The following is a 19,071-nucleotide window of genomic DNA, read 5'->3' on the forward strand; positions in this document are numbered from 1 at the left end:
CCCTAGAGGTGTGCTCTTGGGAGACAACATCTCTGCACCCAGACTGAGCAGTTCTTCTAGCATCCAGGTCCCAGGGGTAGGAGTTTGTATAGTTCTAGTATGTCAAAGCAGGTCTGCAGTGCGGTGGGGTCAGGGGAGCAATGGGGACTAGTCTTCTCTGGTGCAAGGTCTCCAAAAGTGGTCACATTACAACATGTTTCATAGAAATTGTTGAAACCATGATGGAAATATACCAGAGGAAGTGGGGTGAAAGCAAACATCAGTCTGTTCAATTTATTGGCAGTCAGAATGGAGGCGCTTCCGAAGATCGTGGAGGGTGCCTCTTTTACAAGCTCTGCCCCTGCTCCTTCCCCTCATTGACACAGCCCCTCTTCCCTGAAGCTATGAACATGTGTTATACTTGTAGACACACAAGCACCTAGCAAGTTTGCTTTCAAGAGCCTGCTAATGAATGAGAAAAGTCAGTCCAGGCCAGGTGTCAGAGCCCCCACCATGAGAAAAAGAGGAATACAAAGGACTGAGAGTGTTAAACAAGGGAAAGCTCTTCTTTTTCTCCAGAACTAGTCAGGCCTGGAGACAACATGATTTGTTTGAAGACAGAACCAGCAGAGCTGCAGGGTGACTAGAAGCCATCGCCAGAGGGAAGAACACAAGCTTCAAGGCCAGATGCCCAGCCGAGCTCTCAGAATAGCCCAGCCAGGAGGACAGGCAGGAGAACCATGGGCCAGGCCACCAGGAATCCTGAAACACAAGAGAGGACTGTCGGGTGCTGGGCTCTGGAACTCAGCAGCCAACGTGAGGCGGCGTCCCTATCTTCTGCTGGACAAGGATGACAGACACAGAGTATCCTTAATATCTATTTTAGCTTTCTGCCCCTGGGAGGTGGCAAAGGGCCATGTCGTAGAGGCAAAGCTGACTCACCACCACCAAACACTTCATTTCCCTGTGGGCACATAGGAAGTTACTTTTTCCCCCATGCATTGCAGTAGGTAGGGCCATATGACTGGATCTGACCAATAGAATGTGGGTAGAAGTCACATGTGCCACTTTTAGGCCTGGTTCTTAAAGCCTCCTACATAATTTTCCATGCTTCCTCATCCAGCATCTAGGGACCAGATGCAGAGCCTCCAAGAGAGGACTTTCAGGGGACAGCAGAGTTGCCAGAATTTACCAGAAGGTAAGAACTCCAGTTTCTAATGACTGTAAGGGGCACTGAGCTGCATCTTCCAGTGATTTTATGGGAAATAAACTGTTGCATAAAAGCACGGAAAGTTGTGGATCACTTGTCACAGTAGCTAGCATTACTCACTCTGATAGTGAAGAGGCAGAAAGACACTGAAGGCAGAAAGAGGTTAAAAAAGCATTACCTCTGAAGCCTGACTACTTAGTTTAGAATTCTGGCTCTGCAACTAGCTATGCAGGCCCAGGTGAGTTATTGAACCTCTCTGTGCCTGAATGTCCCTGTGTGCAAAATAGGATCATTACTAACAGCTATTACTGCATGAGATTTTTGTAAGGCGAGTGAGTGAACTCATAGCAAGCATTTAGAACAGTGCCTGACACATGGTAAACACCATGTAAGCATTGGTTTTGAAAATCAGACTCTAAGATCTGGGAGGTTGGAATCATATCTCTTCTGAACATTACTGTATACTCAGGGTTAAAGAAGGGCTTGTCTCCCGGATCATAGCTATCTCATATTAAAGGATCTTGGAGAGGCATGTGCAAGCTCCTTCTACCCAACACCAGATTATAGGGGCTCCTCAAGCCCTAAATTTCAAAATAACTTTCTGATGTCCTTAGGAGGGAGAGGGAGACGAATATCACAATTTTCAGATACATATCATTATATGACAACCCGTTTATAATTATGAAACGTAGGTTGATGTTCAGTTAGTTCTAAAAACATCATAAATGGCTGTGGGAGAGAGCAAACTATGAAACCCATAGGCGCACTCTTGCAGTAGTCTGCCACCGCGTCCTGTTGGAGTGATTCCTCCGTTTTCAAAAGTCTCCAGAAACCAGTACCCACCAAGAAATTAGTCAATTTAGAAAAGTCCATTGAGAAGCCGGGTGGTTCCAGGCACTATGCTAACCTGAAGGACTGGAAGAAATTAATGAGATTGAGGTCCCTGCTCTCAAGCTGCTTGCAGTCTGAGCTCTAACCACCCTCTCTAATGAGTATTGCTTTTCCGAGCATTGTCTGAATGTTAGCACTGAGGTTATTTGGAAACATTTAGACTGTTATCTAGTTGGAGATTTGAGGATGGGTAGAACTTTTTAATGTCTGGGTTCACCAGTATAGGCTATTTTGGGGGATAGTGAAATCTTAATAGCACTGCTTTCCCTTTGGACCAAAATATGTTTCTTAGATTTGTCTCCCTACAGAACTCCATTCATTCATCAAAACCACATTCAGATGTTAACATCAGCTGAAATTCTCTTCTGATCTTATTCAATACAATTAATTACTCTTCTGCACTATCTACTTGCTTGTGATTTATTTGCTTATATGAGTATTTAATTTCACAATTGTTGTTCATTTTTCCTACAGGGCTTGTTCTGCTAATATTTGCATACCTGGCTCCTTTTTCTCATTTAGTTCAAATATTACCTCCTTCAAAAAATTTTCTGACTACTTTTCCATTCTGATATTCATTCTTCCTTCCTATCTTGTTAACAGATCCATCAAACATTGGTTGGGTGTGTGACCATCGAGGATAAAGACTGTATTTCCCAACTTCCTTTGCAGCCAGATGTGGCCATGTGACTCAGCACTGATCAATGAGACATAAGTGAAGATATAAGGTGTCAGCTTCCAGGATTGTTCCTTAAAAGTCATGGACTTCTTCCAAGTTCCCTCCATCCTGGCCTATATATAAAGATTGGTGTTCTGTCTGCCATCTTGGACCATGAATATGATGGTAACATCCTAAACATGGTAGAGGGGTGAGATGGAAGGAGCCTGGATTCTTTTTTTTTTTTTAGAACACAATCTGCGTGGCATGAGTAGTTCCCATCATAAGGTAGCAAAATAATTGCTAAAAAATTTCTTCAGTTAGTGACCCAAGAGAAAATTACTATTGAGGAGGGGAATTCTCTGTCCAGTGCAATGATTCAGGCCTTTAAGTACAGGGGAAATGGACTTGGTTAATGATTACTGCTTTATCAGTCAGGTCAGGTCAGTTCAGTTCAGTCACTCAGTCGTGTCCAACTCTTTGTGACCCCATGAATCACAGCATGCCAGGCCTCCCTGTCTATAGTAATGCCCTATTGCAGAAAAGTGAGAAATGGAGGGGTTTTAATAGTTAGGGCCAAGTGAAAGGGCTGGAGTGTCTCTTTGGTAGGTAACTTGTAAGAGGCCCTTATCTCCAGCATTAGAAGAGTGGATACCCCTGAGGAGCAAATTTGGACTCATGGTAGTTGCCAGGTTTAAAAGATGGTTGAATGCTCTGTTTGGGCAGCTTTGCAACAATGTCAGAGCCCTGGTTGGAAAAACCTGGGAACTGAGGAACATGGGGTGGAATCATCTGGATAGAGGCTCCTAAGGATTGTGATTCTTCTGATAGCCTTGAACCAATGCCTTCAGAGCCTTGCTCTCTTTATTAGGAGCTAGCCTTCCCCCACCCAAGAAGACAGTCTGGATTCTTGAAGACCCCATGATACTGGCCTGTTAGTCCTGGATTGCTTGTCTTATTGACTTCATTTGTGTGTGAGAGAAATAAACTTCTGCATTATTGAAGGCAGTATTACCCATGCTGATAATTTTCTATCACATCATTCTCTTCTATTTCTAAATTGCCTTGTGAGCTTTTTTATCATCTATTTTGAAACTGGAACACAATCTCCATTAGGGCAGGCACCTGACCTGTACCATTGACCATTATAACCTTAGTGCCAATAACAATGCCTAACCCCAGCTGGTGCTCAATAAACATTTTTTTTTTTGTCTAATGATGGCCCTCCTGCTGCACTGTGAGCATCTCTAGAGCCAGTCTAGGGTTTGATTCATTTCAGGGTTCACAGATCTTGGCACAGTTCATGGGGCCTGTCACATAGAGGAGACTAAATAAATATGCACTGAATTAAAACGAAGGAGAGTTGGGAGAGCTGTGGGAAAGGCAAGAGAAAATAGTGTACCTGCAGTGTTGGGTGTTCCACTCATGACACCAAGAGGCTGGGCACCTAGAGACAAGATCAGAAGGTGAGGATTTCCACAGTCATGCTCCACTGGCTGTGGCACTGTAGCCAGAGTTGCTCCAAGACCTCCTGGACCTGGTCATCACAGTCACTGGCAATCCACATTGTGGCAACATCTATTATTTAGCAAATACCTTTCTAAACACATTTCATGCATTTGAAACTTAATCCTCCTGAGAGATTTGTGAAGAGTGTTCTCATCCCCATTTGCCAGATGAGAAGACTGAGGCTCAGCAATGTCTGCTAATAAGTGGAAGAGTTTCGATTCGAACCCCAGTCTACCTGATTGCAAAGTGGAGTTCTCAATCCCTCCTCCCTCCTCCCCAATGTACTCTGTGACAACACATGAGCTTCTAGTGGAAGATTCAATAAAAGAACAAGATAACTAGGGGCAGGGTCTTCTTCATGAGACAGCCTCAGTTTACTTATCTGGAGAATGATAGTGGTAATAGTGCTTATGTCCCTAGACTATTGTGAACATTCCATGTGATTATGCATATAAATGTGGTGCCAGGCAGGAGGTATTATTATTGTTACTATTATTAATATTATTAATGTTGCATGCATGCTAAGTCACTTCAGTCATGTCCGACTCTTTGCAACCCTATGGACTGTAGCCCACCAAGCTCCTCTGTCCATGGGAGTCTCCAGGCAAGAATACTGGAGTGGGTTGCCGTGCCCTCCTCCAGGGGATCTTCCGGTTATAGGAATGGAACCAGAGTCTTTTATGTCTCCTTCATTGGCAGGTGGGTTCTTTCCCACTAGGGCCACCTGCTGCTGCTAAGTTGCTTCAGTCGTGTCCGACTCTGTGTGACCCCATAGATGGCAGCCCACCAGGCTCCGCCGTCCCTGGGCTTCTCCAGGCAACAACACTGGAGTGGGTTGCCATGTCCTTCTCCAATGCATGAAAGTGAGAAGTGAGAATGAAGTCGCTCACTCATGTCTGCCTCTTAGCGAACCCATGGACTGCAGCCCACCAGGCTCCTCCGTCCATGGGATTTTCCAGGCCACCTGGGAAACCCGTTATTAATGTTACTATTAAGTTTACTATTTAACAGTAAACTTTAAACTTTAAAGTACTATTAAGTTTAATGTTACTATTAAACTGTTATTATTAAGTTTTTTGACTTCTTGATTCTGTCAATTCAGTGCAAGTAAAAGCTATGAGAGAACTGCTAGCCTGCAGGATAGACATAGGAAAATCTAAGGAGCGTTTGGAAAGCTTCTCCTACGTCATGCCCCTGAACACCATAACTGGATTGTGAGAAACATGGTCATTCTCCAGAAACCTAAGCTGGTTTAGCACTTAGACCTCACCTCAAAGGGATTGAATTATGAGCACCTGGCAGGAGGGAAAAAACAAAAGACACGTGCTTGGGAATCAGCCTGAGCTAGGTTCAATGCTAACTCCAGCTGCTCGTGAGTAGATGATCTTGGGGGAGTCATTTAATCTCTCTGAGCTTCAGTTTCTCACCTGTAAAATGGATGCAGTTGGGGAGGATTGAGTCAGTGGGTTCTGAGACCTTAGCCTGATCTCTAGTACATAGGAAGCCCAGTACAAGTGGCAAATGCTACTATCATTACCCAAAACATCTCCTGCAAAGATGCACTTACCACTGGGTTTCCTGAGGAAGCAGAAAAGGACCTGGGCTGTTAAGTTGGTGACCCCAGGCTCCTGAGGTTAACTGTCAGCACTTGGCCAGCTGGAGCTATCACCAGGACTTGGCTTCATCTTACCTTTGCGAGTGATGGGTCCCAGGTCTAGAACTCGGGCTGGGTCGATAGCCACTGCTTCACTGCGGAGTTGACTTCTTGAGCAAGACTGTGGGGATGGAGAATTCTCATTATATCAAAATGTAAAGGCATGTTCTTATCCAAATTTCTCCTGCCTTGAGGAGCTCTGGCCCAGGAATGGGCCCCCACCCACAATATGATCCTGACTCTGATGCTGTGGTTTTCTCAATCTAGAGAATTCTCAGTCATGTCAAATGAACTTGGGTTTGAATCTCCTCTCTTTTCTTTCAGTTGTCTAACTTGGGCTAAATGATGACACCTGTCTACTATTATTAAATCACATCTTCTTGGCTGTGAAGGTTAAAAGGAAATATGTGTGCAACACACAGACACACAGCAAGCACTCAAGAAATGCCAACTCTTAGTAGGCAGTGTTGAATCTGGGTTAAGAGCATGGGCATGCAAGTCACTCCTCCGCCAGGGCATACTCAGCCCTGGTACTTTCTAGCTCTGTGGCCCTTAGGCAAGTAACCTCTCTGAGCTCAGTTTCTTCACCTGTAAGATGTGGTTAATAAAAGAATCTACTTTAAAGTGTGCTGTGAGAATTAAATTGGATAAGGCATATAAAAGTTTTAGAATGGTGCTTGACACAGGCTTAAAACTCAACATTCAAAAAACCAAGATCATGGCATCCGGTCCCATCATTTCATGGCAAATAGATGGGGAAACAATGAAAACAGTGACAGACTTTATTTTCTTGGCCTCCAAAATCACTGCAGATGGTGACTGTAGCCATGAAATTAAAAGGCGTTTGCTCCTTAGAAGAAAAGTTATGACCAACCTAGACAGTATATTAAAAAGCAGAGACATTACTTTGTCAATAAAGGTCCATCTAGTCAAAGCTATGGTTTTTCCAGTAGTCATGTATGGATGTGAGAGTTGGACTATAAAGAAAGCACAGAAGAATTGATGCTTTTGAACCATGGTGTTGGAGAAGACCCTTGAGAGTCCCTTGGACTGCAAAGAGATCTAACCAGTCCATCCTAAAGGAAATCAGTCCTGAATATTCATTGGAAGGACTGATGCTGAAGCTGAAACCCCAATACTCTGGCCACCTGATGCGAAAAACTGACTCATTGGAAAAGACCCTGATGCTGGGAAAGATTGAAGCTGGGAAGAGAAGGGGATAACAGAGGATGAGATGGTTGGATGGCACCACCAACTCGATGGACATGAGTTTGAGCAAGCTCTGGGAGTTGGTGATGGACAGGGAGGCCTGGTGTGCTGCAGTCCATGAGGTTGCAAAGAGTCGGACATGACTGAGCAACTAAACTGGATTGAACTGACACAGAGTAAGCACTGAAAGAAGTCAACTATTAGTAAAATCATTTAAAATGTTCTCTACTAAGGAAACATAGTAGACAGGCTCTTTCATCTAATATGCTTCCTGGGGATACTATAATTGCTTACACATGGGCTTTTGGAGACTTAAGTGATATCCATTCATCCTTTCTTCCCTCTCTTTCTCTGTTTCTCCTTCCCTCCCTTCCATTAATTCATCCATCCATCCATCTTTCCATCTCATCATCTATCTGATTTTCTTTCTCTCCCTTTCTCCCTTCTTCTCTCCTTCCCACCCTCCCCTCTTTCAATCCATACAGAATTCCAATAAACATGTATGGAGGTACCAGGCCCCATGTCAGGCACTGAATAGTTTAGTTCAAAGAGATACTCACCGGTTGGCACTCTTCTTTAATGAAATCACAGAGAGAAACCTCACAATGCAGGAAAACTAGGTCATAATTTCCAGCAAACATGAACATCTGAACTGAGAACCGGCTTTCTGCTGACACCCCATTCTCTTCCACGGAGATAGTGGAATCACGTTGATTTGGGCAGCTGAGAGGGTGACAGGGACAAGGATCTAACTTCTAGGAAAACTCAGGGGGTCTGAGGCTCTTACTGCATTTCTAATCTGCATCCAGCATAAAAACAGCATTGGAGAGAATTAAAGAGCCCCTCACCCCCCGCCATGGTTCATTCCAACCTATAGCATAGATTTTTATTCCTCCAGGTTTTCTCCACAATGTGACCAATAAACTTACGTGGTTTAAATTTGAGGGCCTACAGTCCCCAGAATGAGACAGACTGATTTTAAATTCCAACCCAACCCACTTTCTAACTAAATGATTGTGAGCTGATTACTTAACTTTACTGAACCTCAGTTTTATTTTCTATAAAGTAGGGACAGGAATATGTACTTCCTAGGATTGATGTGAACATTTAATGAGATAATCCTTGTATTCTGCTTAGCACAGTGCTTGGTACACACCTAAACTCTATGCTAAATATTAACTGGTATTTTAACTACAGTTTGAATCATGATCTATAGATATGCATTTCCTTTGTTTTTGCCAGTTAACAATTCAATCATATTTTGTCCCATATTTTGTTTTCATGTTGTGTAGTCAGTGTTAACATCTGTATAAAAGTCCCCTTTGATCTATGAACCTACTTCCAAAATGATAAAAGATACTGAAATGAAAAATGACTGGCATTTCTTTACCTTGCCCATCTATTTTGCATTAATCTTTTAAGGCCACAATTTCAGGAGTGATATTTCTGAGTCAAGGGTCATGTCATACCAAATTGTTTTCCAAAAGAGGCAAGCCAATTGACACAACTGCCAGGCAGGGATGAGCTGATCATTGTTCTCTACCCCAAACCTCATTTAGGCCGAAGGATAACCCCAGACTGTCCAGTACCTGTTCCTGATGATGAAGTATTTCACAGGGTCAGTCTTGTCTTCAGTGGGCGTGGCATAGCAGTTCTTCAACACCAGGTTAAATCGGGACGTGTCCCCTCTCTCCAAGATGGCGCCCACATAGAGCATGGATTCAACAGACAGCGTGACTGCAGTCCCTTCATAAGGAGACCTGTAGTCCTTGTCTTGAAAGAGGGCCATCCTGACAGTGAACTCGCCCTCCCCTTCCATACTGATGTTCAGGGAGCTGAGAGCACAAAAACCACAACAGTGAGGTTTTGAACAGCGAGAACAAAATCGAGTCCCACACCTGTGTAAGATTATGAAGCCGGAGGCGCACCTTTGATTCCTAAATGAACTAGTCATTTACTTATATCAAGTATCTACTATCTTCTAGGCATTCAACTCAACAAACAGATGTCTGACTTCAGGTTTCCTACCAGTCCTCCCTGCATCAGAGAGCACACATACCGCCTTCACTCAAAGAGCACCTCCGTCTTCTCACCTGCAGAACTGGGCTTGGGACCAGTTCTGTGGGCTCACAATTTTTAGCAGCACATCTCTTCCCTCTATCCCATAATTTTCAGTGAAACATCAGTTTTAACAAGATAAATAAAATAGCTTTAATATTTATATTTTTATGAACCTTGGGCCCCAACGCATTACAGACTGAAAACTAGAAACGGAACTATAAAATTTCTAATCCTGATTATGCCATTCTGTGAGCCCAGGAGGCAAAAAGGTAATGGGGACAGGTACTCTGGATTTCGAATACCTCAGAAAGTTTCCTAAGCACATCTAGGAATGTCGAGGAATTCCTTCAGCAGGGACCATTCCAGGCACACTTAGATAGCAGTGAACAAATGACCAGACCCCCTGCCCTAATTGAATTCCACCCAAATTTCTATTTGGTTCTGTATCTGATGAGTTTATCCAATCAAATCTGGTCTGGCTTAAATCCCACATGTGCAGGGAAGCTTTCCTGCCCCCAGCTTTCCCCCCCAACCAAGATTAGGTCAGGGACCCTTGTTCCTGCTCCCACAGCACCCTGTGCCTCCCCTACATTGCCTGCATTGCACTTGTAAATAATTTTTGATATAATGAGTTGTTTAATGCCTTTCTACCTCAAGATAAATGAAATTGTCATGCTCTTCTGTTCCTCAGCTTATTTAATTAACACTGTTTCATGTCGTTGCATTGCTTCATAGTAATAATCTTCAATATCCACAAAATATTCTATGCCTGCTTTGTTCATGCTGAACATCCTAATACATAATCAACAAATATTTGTGGAATGAATGGAAGTTCCTGAGGGCGGTGGGTAGCATCCTGTGGACATGATAAAATGTGCACGAAGTCAGTCAGGGTTATAGGTCAAAGGGTAAAGATCAGTGCCATACCTTACAATGGGCTGCAGGGCCGTTTGAAGGCTGACTTTCATGTCCAATGGGTAGGCACACTGGAAGCTGATGCTGAGAATGGTGTCTCTGATGATGAAATCGTTGACTAAGGAGAGGGTGTTTTTGTAGATGGCATGGGTCTGGTTTCTCTTTGGCATAAAAACAAGACCACATACATGTCGACATGGATGCAGGTACAAGTGTATCTGGGACTCAGGTCTGTGTGACTCCAGAGTTGATGCTGTCAATCAAGCGGACAACCCTGTCCTCTGATCTCACGGAGGCAATGGATCTCCTCCCCGAGTGGCACTGGCACTTTATTGGAAGGGGAATGAGGATCCCAGATCGAAAACTAGAACGATAAACTGTTGACTCTTGGGAACAGTCAGGAACTGCCACGCTTGCTCCTTTGTGAACCCCTCCCACATTATCCCTAAGTGAAAGAATCATAATCATAGGTTTCATTTACTGAGCTTAAGCATCAAGCCTATTCTAAGCTGCCTCCTGGACCAACATGTGTAAACTCACATGCCCTTAGAGGTCCATGGAGGCTAAGTTACTTGTCCAAGGACTCATAGTTACTGAGTTACACCTCGCCTGCCCAGCTCCTGCACTCTGGCAGCAGGGGTATAAACATCACTCACCTCCAGAATGTTTCCACAGGCACCAGCCTGGGTGGGATCGGTCACAGATATCCAGTTCTCTTCACTCTGCCCGAGGCTGCTGCAGTTCCAGTTCCCGTCCTGCAGGTAGGCGTGGACCTCATCTCCAAAACCCAGGCTTCCCAGCAGACACTTGTCCAGTGACACTTTGATCTCCTTGTCCCCACAGTCCAGCTGAGGCTGCAAACTGTGTACATCTGGAAAGTCGAGAGGAAGGCAGGTAGAGTGGATAGGGGTCTGGAAGGAGAGGGCAGAGCTCACATATTGTGCCCTTTGGCAAACCGCCTTGCCCAGCAGGAGTCTGGGGAGACTAGAGGGGCCTGAGGCCCACGTGGGATTTACACTCAGGCTTGCGGTAGGTGAGGCTGGCCAAGATGCCCCCGTCCAAGATTTCCAAGCATGCTGTCTGCAGGCTTGGCGAAGGCTCTCATGTCTGGTCCCTCCTGGGACCCAGAGCAGATCATCCCCAAATATGCCAAATGGTGTATTGATTATTTTGAATTAAAGTTGCTTAAGTTGCAGCTAATGCAAGAGCCACGCTCAGACACACCTCTCTGTTTCCCTGAAAACAGGAAATGATTCTCCCATGTGAAAGGTGCTCTCCCTGCATGTGGAGTAGAAGGACACGCTTGCCACCACAGATAGGGACCTCAAGCTCCTTCTTGTCCCTCAACATAGAACACTCTCTCCTCCACAGGGGCGAGGAGTATGCACAGAGGAAAGCGGGCTTGTGCCCAAAGCAAGAATTAAAGGCTCTCGTTAGAGTCTAGGAGGGAAGAAGATCTCACTGGGAAGCCCCTCCAACTCCCACCCAGGGCTTAGGGCTTATCTGTAGCCATGGGTCACCTGCCTGTGTTTGCTTACCTGCTGGGATGACAAGAACATCACCTCCAGAGCCTGCCCATTTGGACTGGTCTTACTGAATTCTCATCAAAGCCCTGCTTGGTGGGTTTTGTTTTATTATTATTATCTCACCCACATTTTACAGATAAGGATGTTAAGGTTCAGAGAGGGTAAGCAGCTGGTCCCAGGTCCCAGACCCCACCCGACAAATCCAAGACTGACACAGGAGTCTGCCCTTGTTCCTCACGTGGAGACCATGCCAACACCTGAACACAACTTCCAACGCTGGCAGAGTCCTCATCCTCAGTATCTTTGTCCCTCATGAGTCAAGCCCACCCATTCCCAAGGCCACAGTCCAGTGGCTGACCTGGAAATGTGTCTGACCCCTGGCCCCATCCTTGCAAACTCACTGGCTTGGCACGTCTCTTCCACTGACCTCGGTTCCATCACCACTGACTGTGGTCCACACCTAGTCCTGACCCTCTGGAGCTCCCTCCCTCTTGCCCTGCCCGCTGGGTCAGCACAGTCCCAGTGCTCACCGGAGACGTTGAGGTCCTGTCTGCAGAAGCAGCCCCAGGTGCCACTGACGAGGCGACACTCCTCCTCGGGGCGGCAGGTCCTGTCACACTTGTGCTCCGAGGTGGCAGGGTCTGGGGTGAGGCGTGGAGGAAGAGGATCAGGGTGCCCAGCAGGGTGGACTTGAGGCCACCAAGGCCAACCTTATTCTACAGAAGAGGTGCCATGTTTGACAAGGGTTGTGCCATATTTGGTGGAAGCGTCAGGCCTCGAACTTGAATTTCCCAACTCCTGATCCGGTGGGGTGAGAACCTTGGAGCTTCCATCTTGGTGCTTTTACTACAAGGCAGATGCTATTCCCAGAACTTTCCATGCCTTACCTCTTTCAGTTCACATGTAGACCTCATGGGGGTGGGGGTAGCATTTGGATCGTGGAGCTGGGATGCTAGGTTCAAATTGGCTCTGCCACATTCCAGCTCTGTGATGCTGGGAGAATTGCTTAACCTGTCTGTGCCCACTGCAGGCGCTGAACCGAGGCTGTTATGTTCAGGCTCCTCCTGACCCGCTGCACCCACTCTACTGACCCTGGGCACTTTACCAGGTTGCCCTGCCCCGCTCACCTGTGCAGTATCTCAGATTACATTGAGGGGTGCCCTCCAACCGGTACACGTGGTACGGGCCTGGGCAGGCCTTCACCAGCACCTCTGTCTTCCAGAGGCAGCAGTTGCCACTCCAGTGGGCACAGGCGGTGCGGTTGACGATGCCCTCCCCGAGGCCGGGATGGGTGCCATTCAGCCACAGGGGCGCAGACGTCTGGCATCGGAAGGCGGGGACACAGTCCTCCGGCATCCTCACTCCTCCGTCGCCCACAAATCGGTACCAGCCGTGTTTGTCGCTGTCACAGCCTTGGACATCCTCTGTGTTCTCTGTGCTTCGAAAGGGTTCATTCAGGAGGGTGTAATTCTGGCAGGGGTCAAAACAGAGCTGGGCCTCTGGGGTGCCAGGGGCTCCGCAATCCAAGTCCTCTTCATAGGAACCGCTGTTGGTGGAGTTTCTGTAACCTGGAGAATAACGGTACGTTCGGGTTTACGGAGCAGACCCTGGGGCCTATAGGGTTGTCGTGCCCTGCACACTCTGTTTTGGGAAGGCTAGGGAACCCAGTGAAGGCAACAGGCACACGACCCATTGGTTGCACATCAGCCTTCATCACCTCGGGGTCAGAATAATAACGAGGGCTTTGTGTGGTATATTGTTGGCATTAAGAACATCAGAGTCCCCACACTCTCTGCGTAGCCCCAGAGGGTGTCACTCATACTGAGCCTGAGTGGTGATGCGGGCTCTGGATTGTTGCAGGGCTCCCGTGAGCCACCACACACTGTGGTTCTGCCTGCCAGTATTTGTTTTTCTCATTGTAAATGTAGCATAGGCTCATGGGAGAAAACTCGAAGGTTATTAAAATGAATAAAGTAGAAATGACACCTGTCATAGCTCATTCCATTCCCAGACGTAACCATAAATTTGTCATACAATTTTCAGACCCTTCCTGTGCATATATTTAAAATAGTTTTTTTTTAAATGTGTTTAATGCTGTACAGCTTTCTTTCCACTTGCATTGATTATTTAGAATATCATAGAGATTTTTCCTTTATCAGTAGATGACGATTTCTCAGCCCCAGCACTACTGATGTTTGGGCTGGATAATTATATTGGGGGACGGGCTCTGTCCTGTGCACTGTAGGATGTTTAGCAGCTTCCTTGAGTTTTCTCACTAAACGCCAAGGGTACTCCTCCCTGAAGTTCTTTCCAGACATTGCCAAGTGTCCCCTGAAAAGCAAAATCGCCACCCCACCCCCATTGAGAACCACTGGGTCTAATAGGGCCATTTCCTATTGCTGGTCTCTGGTTTTTAACAGATTCAAGGACTGTGATGTGTGAAGATATGGAGAAGTAAAGCAGGGGTGGGGTGGAGGGTGGAGGAAGTCACAGGCCAGACAGTCTGGGTTTAAATCCAGCTCTGCACCTGCTGACTGGCTGACCTTGGCAGATGGTTTAATTCCCCTGAGACTCTTCTGCAAAATGCCACCTGTAAGCTAATGCAAATATCATCCATTCCTATACTTCAGGTCATGGTTGCCACACAGGTGTCCATCTGTCCTTGTATTTGTCTCATGTGTTTTTTCTCTTTATTTATACACTTAAATTTTGTACATTTATTATCTTTTAAGTTTATCTCAAAAAAAAAAGGCAAGTGAAAGCAACATTGAACTCAGACTAATCATTTGCATGCTGAAATATTTACAGATAAAATGCACTGATGTCTGTAGTTTACTCTTTAAGTTTTTTAAAAACCTTTTATTTTGTATTTTATTTTGTATTGAGTGATTAACAAGGCCATTATATATTTCATATGTTTCTTTCAGTGATTCTCTTTACAGATTCATTTCATCCTAAGGAATAGTATTTGTGATACCATAGGTATGATGTATTAGTTATATGGTTTAATACCCATGAAGAAAAGTACATATAGCTTAGCTACCAAAAATTCTCTCTCTCTTTTTTTTTTTTTTTTTGGCTATTCCCTGAAGCATGTGGGATCTTAGTTTCCTAACCAAGGAGTGAACTCTTGCCCCTGCAGTTAAGAGTTTGCCGTGCAACCTCATTTCAGGATATGCATGCCCCGTTTGGGAGAATAAACCTTTAAAGGAGTGTTAGAAGGTTAAATGAGGTACTAGGTGCGAAATGGCAAGCACAGCACCTGGAGCCTAGTAGCTCAAGCTAGTTCTCTCCTCTAGTTCTGATACGCTGAAATGCCCCAATGATGACTTAAGTACATTCTACCAGGGTCACATTCCTTTCCTTTCTTTTGATGTATTAAACTATTTAATGGGTGACCATGTGCCCAGCGCTGATGCACTGAGCAGTGGGGCTCAGTCCATCCCCACAAAGCTGGATCACATTAGAGGAACATTTTAAGAAACAGATTTTCAAGCCTTGCTTTTGTACATGCTTGTTTTAAGGAAAGGAGTCACTGCACTTCTTATTCTTGGACTGGTTATTGCACGCATTACTTTCCCAAGGGAGGCCATGAGCTAAGTGCCTCCAGCTCCCTCCACAGGGATGTAGGCAGAAATTTTCACCCTTTTGCAAAGCCTGAGAATCCTTCCTACAAGCATCTAAGATGCCCAATCCATGGATCTTTGGAAGGACCACAGAGAGATCACTAAGCCTGGTCTCTTCATTTTATTTTTTATTTTTATTTTTTAAATGACACAGCTCTGATCTGGAGGAAAGAGAGATGCTTGCCAAAACAAGGCACAGAGCGACTGGGAGCTTCACATTCTCATGAACCCCCAGCCCTCTGATTGCCACCATATCCAGGCATAGGAGGTTTTAACTGGCTCCCACTGCCCTTGAGGGGGAATTTCTGATTTGGCTCTTTGAGAGATTGTGACTAGATTCCGGGTTCTCTCATCTTGTTTCCCTTGAGTTTTTATCATGCCCCTGTTTTCTTGCTGACCCTGAACCAATTTTCTGCTCTCCCCTGCTGCCTCTCCAGGTATCACGGGTTATCTGAGATGCCAGGTGAGCAGAGTACTCACCTTGCTGCTCTGTAGATGACAGGGTCAGAATGTAGGAGGCCAGGGCCAGCCACAGGACAGAAGTCATCCTTTCCAGGAGCTGAGACATGTGGGTCACTCAGCAACCTGCAGATTCTCCATGCAGTGGTCGTGGGGAGACCCAGATATGATCAGGGAGACAGAGGTTGCTCCCCTGACTGCAGGGGCAAGAAAAAAACTAGAGAACTCACATCAGTTAGCACTTGACTTGTACCAAGCACCTTGCATACCTTAGCTCATTTAAGACACCAAACTATCCTCCAGGGAAGGTGTATTTATTGTTTCCATTTTACAGATGAAATAGCGGAGACTCAGAGTAAATTAATCCCAGAAATATTTATTGAATCCCTCCTATGTGCAAGTACTATGCTGGAAGTGAAATAGCTTGCTTAGTCCCATTTTCTCAGAATTGTTCTGATGGTTTCTTTCATGAAGGATGTATTGCTTTGAAGTCCTTTCTGTGACTTACAGAAAAGAGATGTTATAACAGGAGCAGGAGATTTGTCAAGTGGGTGAGGTTCACAGCAAGAGAACCAAAGGCAAGCAAGACTAGCGAATGTCCTCGAAGGTCTCAGGGCAGGTCCTACTCGGGTCGAGGTAGAGGCTGTTGGAGAGTGGATGGAAGGGAGGGTGGCAGAGCTATGAGTGTGTAGAGACAAAAGTAGCAGCTTCCCTTTCTCAGTTCTGTGCATCATACACTGTGCAGAGAGAGCCCAAAGCATCCTCTGTGTATGCAGATGTCTGTGAGGGTGAGACCATGTCAGACTGAGCCTGTCATGGCCTCCTCGCACTGTGCCCACAGCACAAGAGGTGCTCAGGAGACATTTGGGGGAGCTGTGCATAACGAGCAAGGAGGGAGTGGATAGGAACAAGGAACTGTGAAGAGCCTGCCAACACTCAAATAAATAACACCGCCTCTTCTGGGAAACTCTTTTCTCAAATGGGAGAATCTTTGGATAATGTTCTACAGCCTCTGAAAGGCTTCAGTTGAAGACAGAAGTTTGTTTCTGGAAGGGATATTGTGGCTATGTTATGAGAGAGTGCCCAGGACTGGTAATTCTTGGAGGTGAAATCCTAAGTAGACGCCTGTCTTCCTGGGGGGGTGGAGGGGACAGTGTTCAGAGACAAGGGAAGGGGGCATTTTTTGCCCTGGAGCAGCCAGCACGTAGCTGGAGTCATGGTCAAACTGGAAATACAGTGATATCTGGAGTCGTCAATAAAGGCCAGGCTCCAAACTCCTTGTTGGGTTCTGAAAGGGTCAAGTATCAGAGGAGGCCCCCAGGCTCAGGAGAAAGCCTTCTGGGGCTTGAAGCAGGACTTACCTGGTGGCAAGAACACGGAATGTTCTTCCTTCTCTGGCTGTGGAAATGCACGTCTGCTGTGGACCGTCCTTTTATTGCCGTTTCCCACCGATGTGGCTCTCTGGGATTGGTGCAGAGATGTGACTGGAGTTACCTTCCCAGGCATACACTGGGTTGGTTGGGTGCAGGTAAGATAAACAATTTACCAGAAAGGGTGGTGAAGGGAAGGCCCCTTTGTTCCCACACCCCCTGCCCATCACCCCCCTGCATGTAACCCTTCCAGCAGTCTCTCCTTCATGCAAATGCTTCTCTATAAACAAGAGCAACGTGTACTGAACGCTGAACATAACTGGGCACTGCTTTGCACCCATTATTTCTCACATTTAATCCTCACAATGAACGCATGAAGTAGCACCATATTTATTACTGGAAACCAAACACTAATCAAAAGGAAGCTTAATATCCAAAGGGAAGTGGAGAGAAATCAAACAGACACTTGTTTGCACAATAGATTTCCAATTGTTTTTTGCGTTCCTAGCTAATCACCTTAGAACACTTCTGCTTCTGTCTGGAAGCCATTCAACTTGAAGTCAGTTAGGACAAGGGACTAAATAAGGAAGGGCGGATGGGTGTTTCTCATTTTTGGCCTATAGAGTCTACCCAACTTCAGATGCTCCACGAGCAGTCTGGGAAAGGCCAATCTGGGGACATGTGAATCACAGACCAGTAAAAGACAGCCTAGACCCTTGGACAAAATAAGCATCTGAAGAGCCTGTCGATATGTGGGCTACCGCAGAGATTGGGAAGTAGAGAATTGAGAGGAACTTGAAGATCTCGGACTTTTAAATTTCAGGTTGAACCTGGCTTTGTGGCAAAGTGGATATTACGGAATTAACAAAAGAGTCAAAGCTTCAGCAGAATAAATGGCCATTGCCTTTCTGTGTTACACAGGGACTCTTCAAGGAGCCAAGGCTACAAGGAGCCTGGAGGTCCTGCCTTGATAACACCTTCCAGCAAAAACTCAGCATGGACAAAGAAGAGGTGGTACAAGCCACCTTCTTAACCATAGTGCATTTGGAGAAGAATCCCCTAAATGTGGAACTTATAACAACTACAAACGCTGGATTCAGAAATCCATCTGAGCCCACAAAATAGCCCATGTGTCTGTTCCTTTTAGCCAGGTACCCACCTTAGTCTCCCCAGTGGCCACTCTCAACCTTCTCCTTTCAAGTCTCTGCAGCGATTACTACTCATTTCACTCTCCCGCTGCCTCCATTCTCAGCAGGTGTCTTACATTCCACCTCAAGAAGATTTAGGCCATCACACTTGACCTTGCTCAACTTTGTGTCCCCTTCCTCTAGAAACATAAACATCTACTTCCACTTTCCACTTCCTCCCCAGCTTCTGATAAGGTGATCTTTCCTCTTTTCAAAATCAGTTCCTCCACCTGTCTCTGACTTCTCCATTCCAATCTGAGGCATATGGCTAAGACTGTCTTGCAAACATCCCCTCTTGTGCAAGTCCACTGGGCATTTTTTCTGGCCTCTTGTCAATGGATTTTTTGCTGCTTTCTTTAGGCACTCTGCATTTCCTTGACTGCCCTGCACCAACTGTTTTCTTTATTCTCCTCTATCTGGATACTTGTGCTCTAAAATTATCCTGATGATTGTCATGATAATCACCTTCTTCCTCCAGTTGCCTTGAGAGGGCTGCTGGGTCTCATCTTTCCTTGTTATTCCATGGACTCTCCCTAGGACCTGTCAAGTTATCTCATGGTTTCAAGTACCATCTACAGGCTGATGAGTTCCAAATCTGAACCTCCATCCCTGAATACTTCCTTAATTTCAGATTCACCTTCCCAGGTGCCTGCTGGACTGCTTTACTTGGACTGAGATGCTCAAGGCACCTTGATCCTTCAGTTCAGTTCAGTTCAGTCACTCAGTCATGTCTGACTCTGCGACCCTGTGAACTGCAGCACACCAGGCCTCCCTGTCCATCACCAACTCCCAGAGTTCACTTAAACTCATGTCCATT

General features: G+C 45.8%; 1 protein-coding gene across 1 annotated transcript; it reads right to left on the reverse strand.

Moving 5' to 3' along the window:
• GP2 (glycoprotein 2) lies at positions 259-17,088 on the reverse strand. Its single transcript, XM_018041037.1, has 11 exons — positions 17,059-17,088; positions 15,719-15,894; positions 12,740-13,180; positions 12,143-12,253; positions 10,743-10,957; positions 10,099-10,247; positions 8,700-8,945; positions 7,671-7,833; positions 5,938-6,022; positions 4,141-4,185; positions 259-741 (listed from the first exon to the last, which is right to left on the reverse strand). The coding sequence occupies exons 2-11, from the start codon at positions 15,804-15,806 to the stop codon at positions 683-685; spliced, it is 1,602 nt and encodes a 533-aa protein (XP_017896526.1). The 5' UTR covers positions 15,807-15,894; positions 17,059-17,088; the 3' UTR covers positions 259-682.

This window comes from Capra hircus, chromosome 25 (assembly GCF_001704415.2).
Source record: "Capra hircus breed San Clemente chromosome 25, ASM170441v1, whole genome shotgun sequence".
Taxonomy (NCBI): Eukaryota; Metazoa; Chordata; class Mammalia; order Artiodactyla; family Bovidae; genus Capra; species Capra hircus.